This window comes from Triturus cristatus, chromosome 11, assembly GCF_964204655.1.
Source record: "Triturus cristatus chromosome 11, aTriCri1.1, whole genome shotgun sequence".
Classification (NCBI taxonomy): Eukaryota; Metazoa; Chordata; class Amphibia; order Caudata; family Salamandridae; genus Triturus; species Triturus cristatus.
In genome coordinates this window covers 964,629,792-964,643,935 of record NC_140594.1, presented here as the reverse complement: position 1 = coordinate 964,643,935, position 14,144 = coordinate 964,629,792, and the positions used below count along the sequence as shown (strand labels likewise).

The 14,144-nt window shown below is 42.5% G+C and overlaps 1 protein-coding gene across 15 annotated transcripts in view; it reads right to left on the bottom strand.

Moving 5' to 3' along the window:
* TRIP12 (thyroid hormone receptor interactor 12) overlaps nucleotides 1-14,144 on the bottom strand; it is a 1,120,962-nt gene that overhangs the window by 12,563 nt on the left and 1,094,255 nt on the right. For all 15 annotated transcript variants that reach the window (XM_085634980.1, XM_085634991.1, XM_085634979.1 and 12 more), the window contains 2 exons: nucleotides 4,969-5,063; nucleotides 2,000-2,103 (listed from right to left, as the gene is read on the bottom strand). In XM_085634980.1, the coding sequence (XP_085491106.1) occupies nucleotides 2,000-2,103; nucleotides 4,969-5,063 (199 nt within the window). The remainder of the gene's footprint in view (nucleotides 1-1,999; nucleotides 2,104-4,968; nucleotides 5,064-14,144) is intronic.

Below are 14,144 nucleotides of genomic sequence, written 5' to 3'. Positions count from 1 at the left end.
TCTAAGGTAAGGAATATGCTGTTAGAAGTCTATCAGATATGAACCATTACTCTACACATATGTCCTCAAGCTCAAAACAGTCGAATAAACCTTCACGACACAGCTGCATTTCAAGGGGAGAATAGTCCAGATGATGATGGAAAACAGGTCTACCTTCTCAAGCAGGGCACCACCTGTCCCTTCTCTTAATAAAAAGGAGTGCACAATACTTTGACATGGACTGCTAAAATGAAGGTCAACCATTCAAAGGTTGTGGTGGACCTGTTCACCAATTGGGGTGTATGGAGGATCAACATACTTGCAAAAACACCAGTGGCTCTTGCTCGGCCTCTATGCTTCTCTCCCTGGATTAGTAGGGAAAGTTTCTATACAATTTCTATCTAATCACTATGCTGCCATGCCTGATGCTGAAATTCCTGGAGTTTATGCACCCTATGATTCTGGTAGCAATGAACTAAGCTTATCAGCTGTTTTATGCCACGCTACTCTAACAATCAACGGACTTCTAAGCAGGGATGTAAGCCAGATAGTACACTATGATCCAGTCTGTCTCAACCTCGGAGCATGGCTCCTTCAGTCCTGGAGTTGATACATCTGGGTCTCTCTCTGGAATGCATGGAGGACTTGACTAACTACCACCCTGGATCTACCAAAGTAACTCAGAAAAAGAAATGCACAATGTTTTGTGATGGTTGACTGCAAAACAATGCACATACATGCACACTCAGCAGTGATATCCCAGTACAGGAAGAGCCCCTAATCTGCCGCACAGTTTGAACAATCTCCCATCAAGCACTTTCTCAAAGGGTTTGCTCTGCATGTTTGCCTATCACATGGTTTGTACTTGCGTATGACTGCAAGCTCAAATGCTTCACTTGAAAGACAGTGTTCATGGCAGCTGTCACCTCTGCCAGATGTGGGAACACATTTACAAGATGTTCAGCTAAGCCGGACACCAAGTTCCATATTGATAAGGACACTCTTTAGGCCCTTTCTAGGCTATCATCAAAGGTAGTCTCCACGTCCCACTTCAGCCAGACAGTGTCTGTCAGTATTGTTCACATCAACCAATTTCTAAGACAGAGCAAGCGCTACATACACATTGGACCTTATGAGGGTGATATCAGCTACTACATGGAAAGTATTGAAGCATTAACAATGCAATACCTCTCCGTAGCCTACGGTTAGGTGCATTTGGGTCCAGGGCAGTCAAAGCCACCATCGCCACATCGTTAGCGTACTATAGCAACTACCCCTTCTTTAAGGGTAAGGAATGAAAATTTGGACTATCAAATATTAAAACATTTTGATGGTACTCCCAATCCTCCTCCATCCAATGATGGTTAGATAAAAATGGTTGCCAGGAACAGCATTCATAAACATCTTTTAGATTCAATGTAACCTCTACTGGAGGTAAGAAAAAAAACAGAAGTTCTATACTGGTAAGAAATAATATCTCATACATGGATTACTTAGCAATTGTAATGTATAACTGAGCTACCACGAAGACCTCAAAGGGTAAGGCAGTAAGACTACAAGAGTTCCCAGACAGGCAATTACAACAATCCTGTCTGCAAAAAGTGATTGCAAAGTGATGACAGGGCAGAACCCAGTGTTGTGCCTCAGAGGCTGAATTAAGTGCCTCGGAACTATTAGAGCTGTGTCCTTTGGCATAGAAGGGATGGTTCTGGTGCATTAAGGGTATACAGTGATTTTACTTATACAAATGGACTTAACATCTTCGATTTATTCTCTTGGCATGCTACTTTCTAAAAATAGGGTGCCTAAAGAACCGGGAGTCTACAGCCCTGCCATAAACAAACTAGAAATAAAAAGAAATCAAATATTCAGGAAAGGTACACAGGATGCTGAAACTACTTTGTAGTGGAAATAAAACGTAAGCATAAATGATTAATACAGTATTTAAAAATTACCAACAAAACAGCAGTGATGGGAGACAACTCCACATAAAATAAAACTAAAACACAAGGAAACCTACCTCCTACAGGCAGTCTGGGGCTACCAGTAACAAACTGGAGAAACAGTCGTTGTTGCTCACTGTCAAAACTACTGAGAATCTCAAACAGGAACTTCACAGCCCGACTGAAATGAAAATATAAATTTACTATAGTTTTACAATTTCATTTCAACGTTAATGCCTGTTAACAATGGTAACATGTTTTGAAGCAATGCTGCATACCTTTAACAAATTATACCATGCGCAGCTGAAAATTACCCTGGGTACAATTGCATATATTTAATGGTAAGCTTTGGACTCTAACCACTATATAGTACACATGATCTGCTCAGATATGCTTGTGATCTTTAAGTTATACAAAACTTCAAAATACTTTCAATTACTTTTCTTTGTGATTTACTGACATTTATAAACCACTTAAACCTTATTACATGCAGAACTGTTTACTCAAATGTGAATGTTTCTAAGTCAACAGGACAAATAAAAAGGATGCAAGCTATTGAGCGCAAGGAGACGTTTTTCAGCAGTATGAAGACAAAATGAAGATTTAAATCGATTTCACCGCTGCAAAATGATAAGTCTCCCTCTCCTTCACCTCCACTTCCTGATGAGTATTGTAAAAGCACCAACTGCAGAATTCACATTTTGAATTCTGGTCCACATTCTTCCCCTCTCCAGACATCTGTCCACTACCCCATGTTGTAAGGCAACAAGCAGTGCAAATGCACCTCCATACATCCCCCTGCTCACTGATGCATGAGTTTAACTATTTGTCTCCCCACAATACGTTTGAAATCCCAGGGTTATTACAGAAATTAGTACCAATCAGCTGGCTTTTTTTTGTGTGCATTTTGAAGTGCAAAGGTATTCATGAACATCAAAATATACTGTCTCTAGGAATATATACACATACACACTTTGCTATATGTCCATATTACAAAATCTGTGATAAAGACTTCCAGCGAGGAATGATGATATTCTTTAGGCTTAATTTATTCATGCGGCTTGTGCCCTTTAATCATGGTTGCTTTACTGATTCTAGGTTGGCCGTGTGTGATTACAATAATATTTCAATTAATGATAACTTGCATACAGTCATGGTCTGTCTGAAATATAATTATTTGCGTTCTAAATATATACTTCCACTCCTGAAGACAATTAATTTTAACCAAGTGAGTCCTGCATTATTTGTTGCTTCAGCTTTTATCCACCCCCACAGTGTGCTATTTTTTCATCCCGCTATCTTTCTGGCGTTTAAAAGTCAATCTCATTGTAATTTATCTGATTCTTATTTTTATGAAATGTATTGTAATGTGCTTGACTTTTATGATTTTATTTCGTAAAATCGAATATTGATTGACTTCATATTCAAGGTTGGGTGCCAAAAAAAGCAGGGATCGTAGTTCATCTTCTTACAGGAGGGCAAATCAGAACTGTTCCCTGCAACCAGAAGTCAAGGTTTAAGGCATTATTTTAGAAAGATTTAATAGAGTGCATTTCTGGGGAGGTGTTTAAAAGGCATTCACAAAGAGAACCCAAATTGAATTCCACAGAAGCTCAGACAGGTGTAGCAGGGTTTTGGTGTCAGCCTCCAAAAGTGGAGTCCTGAAGCACACAGAGTAATTCTGCTTGTAGGGAGAACAACAGAAGTGGGCAGGGGCTACATGCATTGCAGACACAGGCCCCCCGGATGCCCCTTCTTTTCATCATAACTCATGCCAGTTTACATGGGGAGACTCTCAACACTTCACTTGAACACCCAAACTGGATGTGTGCTTACTCAACACCTTACACAGCAACGGGTAGACATACCTAATGTTAAATGCCCTCGTTGGTGTACGGGTCAACAGCCAACTGTGCGGTTTGAATCAGAACATTAAATAAAGTTGTCATAAGAGGTTCCTAGATAAAAGAGCTGTCAGACACTTAATCCAGCATTAAGACTTCAATTTACAGAAGATGTTATAAAACTTTAAATGGGCTATGAAGAAATGAAACTTGTGTCTCTCATCTTGGCATTGTGATATTAAAAGATGCTTAGTCAGAAGTGCCTGTGTCAACGAGTGGGACATTTAGCAAACAATCAAATTTGGCACGGATAATATGTACATTTTCCCATCTGTGTGTGTAGGAGGTAGAGAGCATGTATGTGTGTGTGCAAACGTCTTTGCAAGAAAGATGTGGGTAAGAGAGCAATCCTGTAGACACTTATGCCAACACCTGAACCAATAAGGAGGAAATAAAAATGTGTACGCGTCATTTATGCTTATAAAAGTTTTTTTTTTTTTTTTTAAAAGACATTTACTCTCGGAAGTATAGTCTGCTAGTTCACTTTATGTTTAGTGGGCAAAGATGTAGATATGCAGTAAGCATCTATCTGCAATATTAATGATAAACAAGAATGACAGTCAACAGTTTAATTTTGTGAAATGCGTAACTTTGTAAAAAAAAGATAAGCATGAAAAAAATTAAACTATTAAGCACTATGGAAAGATGCACTGTAATGGGAGCATACTCCACATAAAATAAAATGATAAATTAAAATCAAGCAAACAGCAAACTTGAATCTTCACTTAACTTCCAGCTATGTTAAACATCTTGTAATGACAAATAAATAGTTTCCTATTAGTGGCAATAAACGACAACTGCACTAAAACGAAAAAAAAATGCATTCAAGTAAAAAATGTTCTCTCTTTGAATTAAGACAAATTCGACAAATCCAGACTGATCTAGAAGGCAGAAAATTCTAACCTTGCAGCACACGATAGCAAAGATCATCAACGGATCTTCTATTATTGATATGATGATGTCATTCATTTAGGAGCCGCCATTTTAGGTTAAAATTCCGCTCTCAGTTCTATGACTGGCAAGCATTCAATATGGTTGAAGTCAGCCGAAACCTGACATTTGTAGATTACATTAACTTGCAGAGATTAGTCCAGACTGTTTTGTGTGAAAAACGTAAAACTTATACTAGACATCCTGTTTACCTGTCATGGGTGTATCCATGGTCTGGTCTGCAGCATTCCATTAAAGTTTTCACATCCCACGTATCTGTTTTACTACCACAAAGAAGCTGATCCAACTACGACAAAAATACAGACAAAAATACAAACCAAAATGATGACTGCATTATCAACAAACACGATTTCAAATTCTTAAAGAAAACTGTGCCAAAAGCAATTTATGTGAAACAAATACAAAATGATTTAAAAACACGTCACGTCCACAATAAGTCATTTGTGATCCTAGCTCCCCATTCCGGGGGTAGCTATAAAAAAAAAAAAAAAAAAACACAGAACATTGCACCTTTGAGGCAGTATGAACACCACCTGTCCTCCACAAGATGCCTTGTAATTCCGTTAATTGCATTAATTGTGACAGAATAGGAAAGCTTACAGCAGTTCACGGCCAGTTACTACCACCAGGGAAAAGCACGGGTTATTTAGGATTTTAATCAGGATTCCAATCATGAACAACCATATTTACCCATAAGTAACTTTTTCCATATAGCAGCTTTTAGTGATCTTTACTAGCGAAGATGGCCAGGTCATCACAACTACTATTTTTGTGGAAAATCACGAAGTTGTTATAACATAGGACTTGAATCTCACTCTCTAAATCCGAACATTGATGTTACAACATTGGGGTCATTACAAGCCTGCTTGCAAAGGTCGCATCCCTCCATCTATCCCCGGTATGCTGGCTCAATATCTCCTACAGGCCCTGGTTCATGAGCCTCACAGGCTAACATTTGGTACGATGAGGAAGCATAATGCCACCAGGTGACCTCATTAATGAAGAGACCCATTGCACTCTGGGATGAGAAATGGAGGGTAGAACCTGAATATAATCTTTTTGATGGTCTAATGTGGATACCAAATAATAGAAACATTGAGCACAGGTATCAAGGTGACTTCTGGAGCCCTAGAAACGGAATGAGCCATGCTGCTTTGAAGTCCTGCTGCACTTCTGGATAGGTTAGCACATTGAACAGTCCAGGTAGACCACGATTTTCTGGATTATGTACTTTGAATTATCATGCTGAAAATGCATGTGGGGCTGATTGGAAACTAAAACAAACTTTTTTCTGCCAATGAAGAACCCTCACCATGAAGTGATGACTGGGCCGGCTTTAGGACGGGCCGGCTGCACTGGGCCCTGACCTGGAGGGGGGCACGGATCTCAGGAAGGGCGCTGCGTTTAGCAATAGCATACAATTTAAAAGCACTGGTTGCAGAGTTCCTTGTGCGTCCAGCTTTCAGGCAGCAATAAAAGTGTCATGACTCTTGTGAAGAAAGTTTGCTGGAGTGAGATATCTGTCTATTGGCATTTTGACTCTCCATATAGTAGCACAGAGGGTTAATATGCCTTCTGCAAAAAACAGATCTGTATTTTAAGTGGGGATTAGTAAAGCCAGCTTTTGCAATGCTGTAAAACAAATTAAATGTATACGAGAGAGGGGCTATGAAGAGATGAAGAGCACTTTTGCCAGGTGGTAGTGAGGGAAATCAAGGAGATAATATGGTGGTGGGGGTTAGGGGGCCTCCAAAAAAAGACTGCTGCACCAAGCGCCACCAACGCTAATGCTGGCCATGAGTGACTAATCATTCACTCCTCCTCCAATGGGATAGAAGCTGATGGAGAAATTACTAGAGGGCTAAAATTCTCGCCACTAAAAAGTTTCTCTTCTAATCTGTTTACTGATTTCACATCTCAACAGGGGCGGCACCTCCGTGAGAGCGAAGGAGCGTCACCCCGCTACCTAAATTGCCCTAAAAACCTACAGCGATGAAAAATAAAATGGTAATACAGCTAATTTATTACCATTTAATTGTTTACCCCCACAGTCCCAAACCCAGGGTCGGGACAGGGCGGGGCTTGCTGAGTTAGCAGCAGGGAGGAGGGTGGGCTGCCTGGGCACTTTTCAAAGTGCGCATGTACCTTTGGCCGACCATCTTGCGAAGGCCAGCTTTCTATGCGCACTTTGAAAGCCCTAACCCACTTGTCCTAAGACAGCTGGGTTAGAGCAAGCGCAGGGCTCCAGTGTCCTCGGGAGCGGCGAGAAAGGTCGCTCCCTTCATTCCTGGCCCTTCTCTCATGCTGCTGAGAGCAGCGCCAGGATTGGTTAAGGCAGTTGTGTGGGGCCCACGTAGAACGGCGGCAGCAGCAGCAGGACAACGCACAGCGAGGAGGAGGCCATATTCAAAGTTGGCGTTTTTTATTTTTTACCTACCACCCATCACTCTCCATAGATACCAGCTGCTAATGCACCTAAAATGGAACTGTAGTTCTGCTTTCTTACCACATAAACACAAATAAATCACTCTTCCTTTCATGAATAAAATGAACAGGCTCTAACAGTTATTTTTCCACAGTTGCTGGAGTTCTTGGTGGCGTCTGTAAGTAAGGTAGAAGCAAGTCTTTGTTGGAAGAGCAGGAGTCATCGTCTTGGACAACAAGGCCTGATTATTATGCACAATATTCAGCAACTATCTGTCTCGGTATTTTGCTTGACTCATAATAGTAATGTATGCCTGTACGATTGAGGGTGTTAAGTGTGTGTATTTCAGCAAGTGAAAGGGTGCATGCGTGAAATGGAGTGGGCCTGTGAGAGATGGAATGCGCTGAATAAGTGCAAAAAATAGAGGCGTGTGCGAATGAGAGTCCATATGAGCAGCTTAATCTGAGAGGTCTGCAACCAGACTACTGACGGGTCAAGGTATAACAGTTCTTCACTAAAAACGTCACTTGGCCTTTTGCTGTCAACCGCCAAGACATTAATAGAGTCTGTCTCAGTGGTCATAGGGGAAAAAGAGTGGATCCTGACCCAGGCAGTGCATTTCTTGGTGGATGGACACCTAGCAACATTTCCATGTTGGACTCTGCCCTCCCTATGGGATAAGCCTATGTATTTGGATAAAGTTTAGACACAAGTTAAATCTGGTTGAAGGGCGTACACACAAACACGGCAATTTTTAACTTATCATACGGCCCCTCAAATGGGAAATCCCCACAATTGCGTAGTGGATCATGTTATTTCTTTTGTTGTAGGATGTGTGAATAAATGCAATCTCAAAGAGGAGCCTTTTTTATATGCAAATCATATCTTTCTCGGTTTTCTAGTATTTCGTGTATTAATGTGCCAGCTTTCTAATCACATTATGTAAACAGATATAGGATCATTAGTATCTTTCATAAATCTTTTCAGACACATCTGCATGAAGATATGATGAAATGGACATGTGCATTTTAATAGAATGTATAGATTATCCTCTGTCCCTACCCAGTAGTACTGTAGAGTCATATGCTCTGCATACTCCTTCCATCTAGTGTTGGGACTGGACATTTGCAATTTGTTTTTCTTCAAAGAAACCAGTCACAAGACCTATTGCAACTCCACATTTGACCCATAATGCACCATCACACTGACTCCATCTCAGATGGTTTTCCGCTCAGAGGACGAGTACTGCATGGGGTGTGCAGTGTTGAAGAATGTGTGCTGATCGTAGATAAAGAAACATCTGTGATCATTGCTAGCTTCAGTGAACGGTGGAGGCATGTGAATCTACAGCATTACATGCTACGTACATGATTGCAGGGTAATATTCTCACTCTTAGCATGTGTGGCCGTAGATACACATGCTCTGCATAGGCTATAAAGAAGTACCTGCCCAATGCAGAGGCTAGAGAGCAAATTATATAAGTGTTTGAAAAAGTGTTCTCAGAACAGCCTTGCCAACCAAAGAATGCTGATGTACTACAACCTCTACACAAAAATGCTTGGTAAAGATATGTGGCATTGACCAAGTAGCAGCCTTGTAGATACAAGTTATTGGGATGTTACCTATAAAGACTATAGGAGTGAACTTTTTGCATGTAGAATGGTCTTTAGTGGGCACAGAGAATATGTGCTTGGCCTTGGTAACAAAAGTTGGGTAGACTTTGTAAAAGGCTTAGTTCTATCAATGCAGAACATGAGAGCCCTCTTAACATTCATAGTATGAAGGGCCATCTTCACTACAGAGAAGTGTGGCTCAATGGTTAGAGTGGCAGACCTCGATGCAGAGCACTGGTCCGGGACCAGGGTTCGATTCCCGACGCGGCAGGGTCTCGGGCTATAAATTCCTCGGACCTGATATTCTCGCATCAGTGCCTATCCTAATCATGGGTCCCACGCTGCAACTCTGGGCAATAGCTTGCTTAGTCTCCACAACGGCCCCAACAGCGCTGGGATGCCTGGTTTCACCATGGGGGTGCCCAGGAGTGGACACTTCACACGGATAGCCAGGAAGGGTTCCTTCAGCGGTATGAGTACAGTGCGGAGATACCCCCAGGGGTGATTCGGCGCTATATAAGCGCACACACACACACACACACACACACACACACACACACACACACACACACACACACACACACACACACACACACACACACACACACACACACACACACACACACACACACACACACACACACACACACACACACACACACACACACACACACACACACACAGGGGAAGAAAATGGGCAGTGCTCAATGGTCTGGTTTATGTTGAAAGGTGAAACAATTTTGGGTAGAAATGTTGGGTTGGTAAGAACTATCCTATCTTTGTGAACCTGACTAAATGGTTCCTGGACTGTAAGAGGTTGGAGATCACTAACATGGGAGAGGACTGCGATTAGAAAAGACACCTTCCAGGACAAGAACTGTAGTTCACATGACAGTAGGTGCTCAAAAAGAGGACCATTGACTGGTATGAGGCCCATATTGAGGTGCTACACAGGTGCGGGAGGCATCTTTGGAGGTATTATCCTCTAGACACTCCATGAAGGCTATGTAGGGATTTCCCATAGTTCGATTGTGCACTGCCAGAAGCTCGCTGCCTGCCTCAGTAGCTTGCACATAATTGCCAGTCAACTGTTTTCTAAATCTGCAGATGTCCCCTTGCTAAGGCAGCGCTTTGAAACATTACATTATGCACCCTGTTCTAGAAGGCCTGGCAAGAATACAGTGCAGAGTCCATTTTTCTGAAACTGTTATTTATTTCTCTACTTCTTGCTTTCTCTCTTTCTCTACTCCCCTTCCTAGGCTCTTTTTCTTTCTTTTTAGATTTTTTCTATGCATCTTGATTCATTTTTTTCTCCCCTCTTTATTTCCCTTTTTTCTCATTCTTACCATTTTTTTTACTTTTCCTTTTGCTTTGCCTTTCATCTTCTTTCTTCTCTTCCTTTCTTGCTGTTTTTCTATACTTTTCTTTCTTCCTCTACATTTTTCATATCCATTTCTTCCTTCCTAAGTTTCTTTCTCTTGCTAACTCCTTTCTATATTATTTTCCTCACCTTTCATTCACTTTGGTGTTTATTATTTTGCACTCCTTTTCGTTCTTTTTTTCTGCTTTATTTCCCTTCTTCATTCTCTTTCCTGCTTCCTTTTCCTTTCATTACCTCTTTCTATTTTAACTTTCTATTTCTTCCTTTTTCTTCTTCCTTTCGTTCTGTTTTTCTGCTTTTCTTTTTTCCCCCAGTCTTCATTCCTTAAATTTGCTTTTCCTTGCTCCTTTCGTTTGGTTCTTTTAAATACGTCTTCATTGGCATTTCTGTACACAAACATGTTTACAAGAGCAATAGGTAGTGCAACATACAATTCTCGGGCCTCTCGCCAGTACATTCACAATACATTTCCAATGCCAACTCACATGAAAGAAGAGTAAAGTCAAATATACATCGGGTACATATGATCTGAGCACCAAAACAATCCTCACCAGTGGCCAATGCATGTCCAATCCTGGTATATCATAGGTTTCTAGTGGTATGTAATAACATTATTTGACACTGTCCAATTTGCCATCTGCCAACAGCATACAACAACATTCCGTAATGCTCTACACTGATAAGGACCCCCGGGGAATCATAGTGGCAGCCTTACTACAGACATATTAGTTAAGCAATAAACAAGCTATGCAAAGGCAACAACTGCTTCATCCAGAGGGTCTAGTTTTTTGGCACATCATTAGAATCCCTACTCTTTTAGAGGGGGCGATACCATAATTCACAAGTGTGTGCACTTTAGGGAGCCTGTGGGGATTAGGGGCTATGCATTTAGTTATATTCTCCTACAAGTTGCGCCTCTTTAAGTGAGCTGTGAGTATCAGGGGGATACTACAGCCTGCTCATCTAGTTATGACCCATGAGTGCTATCACCAGTCGTGTCATCTCCCCTACTATCCCAGGCTCGCAACACCTCCGCCCATAGCCCTGCCAACTGGTGATGGCGTACCCCTCGGGCGTCATCTCTCATCAATGCCCTCTCTTCTGCTTTGGCCCATACTTCAACATCTCGTTCCCAAGCTGCCACTGCTGGCTCGTCTCAGCCATCCATTTCAACGCTACCCATCGCTGTGTCATGACCAAAGTGAGGTCCACAAACCTAGAACCTACTTTATTAACCTTGGGCCTAAGAAACAGACCCAAGAGGCAAACCTTTGCTGTACAGGGGAGTGAGACTATACTCTGTTAATCATGGTTACTACCGCAGTCCAAAAGCCTTGCGGCCTCGAGCATCCCCATGCCATATGTGCAAACCTTGCGTCCAGTCGCCACATCTAGGACAACACCATTCATCGCCTCTGTACATAACTTGCAGTCTGTGTGGGGTCAAATAGGTCATGTGTAAATAATTTAATTGGATGAGTTTGAATTTGGTATCCCTAGAGACACGCTTTGGTCGCCCCAATACTGTACTCCATTCTGTACAAGTCAACTCCCTACTCAAAAGCGCTCCCCACCATTCTCGAGTCTGATCTAAGGGCTTCGTAATCATCTGTAGTTGCGCTCTGCAAAGCCATTTCACAAGGTAGCCTGCGATCCCCAGGGTCACCAGTGCCTGGAGAACGCCATGAGTCTCCGATTCTTGTCTGCCGTCAGGCCACAAATGCCCAAACTTTCTCACCAGTGCATGATAATTCAAAAACTGGCCTGGGGAGCTCATACTGGGACAGGAAATCATCCAGCGGGATGAGCTCTCCTTGTTGAAAACAGTCACGCACTATGATGATGCCGGCTGTTGTCCACTTGGATAATTGCTCGTGAATGGAGAGAGAGTATCACTATTTGGGAGCCCTACCAAGGGTAGGTCCGGTGCGTAGAGGGGTTCTGGACATACGCCAGAGCCACCTCTGCCAACACTACAGGTCTCCCGGCAAGGCAATAATCACTTTTGGCTGGAGGAGTTTGGCCAAAAACAGTCCCTGGTTGTCCACTAAACCTATATGGCCAAGTGTCTCAAGACCTCTAACGTCTAACCATTGTGCCACTAGAGCTGAGCAGCCAGGTAGTATAGCTTAAAATCGGGGCTTCCAATCCCCAGCTTTCGGGAACCCCCGCAACACCGCCAGAAATACTTTTTCACCCCCATCCCAAATTAATTCTCAGTGTAGGGTGTCCAAGCCCCTGAACCAAGTGTGTGGTTCCACGACAGGGAGAGTAACAAAGAAACACAAGAGTCTAGGGAGCATAATCATCTTGGACAAGGCGTTGTGAGCCATTACTGGCAATTTTAGAGAGTGCCAGAATTGTACACCCACCTTGCGAGATCTCAACACAGGTCTCAATTTGCCTTCCCGAAGATCGTCTAAGGTATGAAATACCTGTATACCCAGATATTTGAAGGACTGGGGAGACCAGGCAAGCCCTGTTGGTAAATTGGCTGTAAAATATGAGTCTGATTTGTTTATCCTGAGGCCCGCTAATACTGTAAACCCCTCTAGTGGTGTCAGAGCGTGAGTCACCCCTAGGTATCTATCACCTAAATACAATAATAGGTCATCTGCATGTAAAGACATTAGTTATTTTCCCTCTAGAAGCAAACGGTAACCAGCACCCTTCTGCCGAAAGAGCTCCGCCAGTGGCTCAATGGCCAAAGCAAATAAAAGCGGGGATAGTGGGCATCCCGGACTGGTTTTCCCGATGAACGCCAGATGAGGCCGAAATGACACCACTTTTCCAGGCCTCTGCTGTAAGGGCGGGTGTATAACAGGTGTACCCATCAAAGCCATCCCTCACCCATCTGCTTTATAGCCGCGTGCAGAAAGTCCCATCACAATGAATCAAATGTCTTCTCCAGATCAACTGACATTACTAAAGCATCTGGGTGGAGGTCAATATCGTGATGAGGGAGAATATGATAGTCAACGGAGGTTAACAGAGGTGGACATAGTATGTATGAATCCATTCTGGTCGTTATGTATGATGCTCGGCATGACCTGAACGGAAGTAATCTCATAGCTAGTATTTTACTGAGTACCTTAAAATCCATGTTCAACATAGAGAGGGGGAGAAACTCAGATGGGCATGCTACTTGAAATTTCGACTCTGGAAGAGGGACTACAATTGCGTCCTTAGTCGAGTCCAGCAGCGACCCTGTACGCAATGATTCCGCATACAGCAGCTCCAATCCAGGGGCCAGGGTTTGCGCGAAAAACGAATAAAACTCTGCCGGTAATACGTCTGGGCCCGGGTTCTTTCCAGTTGCGATCTCCTTGATGGCCAATCGGATTTCCTACTTGCTCCTTTATTCCCAATTTGTTTTTTTGCTCCGGTCTTTCCTTAATTTCTGCCCTTGTTCCTTCGTTCTCGCTCATCTTTTTTTTTTCTTCCTTACTTTCCCTCTTTCTTCATCCCTTTGTTGAGTTTCTTTTCACTCCATTTCTTTAAAAGTGCTTAGGTTTTATAGACCCCAGAGGTAACCCCTATGTGATACAGCTATTGTGACAATGTGGTATGCTCACTGGAACACAATGGGGCCTTTAAGTTGTGTACCCATTCAAAATACTTATGTTGGGCAGTATCTCAGGATCAGGAGTAGCTCTCACTAAAGGAATGGTTGGAGATCTCTTCCTTAAGGACTACAATCTTTAACAGAGTGGTGTAGTCCGTTTTGCAGGTATGTAGCAACTGCAGTTATGTTTAAGCATAGGCAAGGCCAGCCTTGCATAAACATCGGAGATAAGAAACAATGTCCTGCACAGAAATCCTAAAAAGATCTGTTCAAAGATGCAGTAATGCATGAACCTTTTACAGAATAACAGGCGTGAGTAGTGGGCTTTCGTGCTCCCACATGATAACCATGCATTCTTCTGGAAGATTGAGATATCCAAACC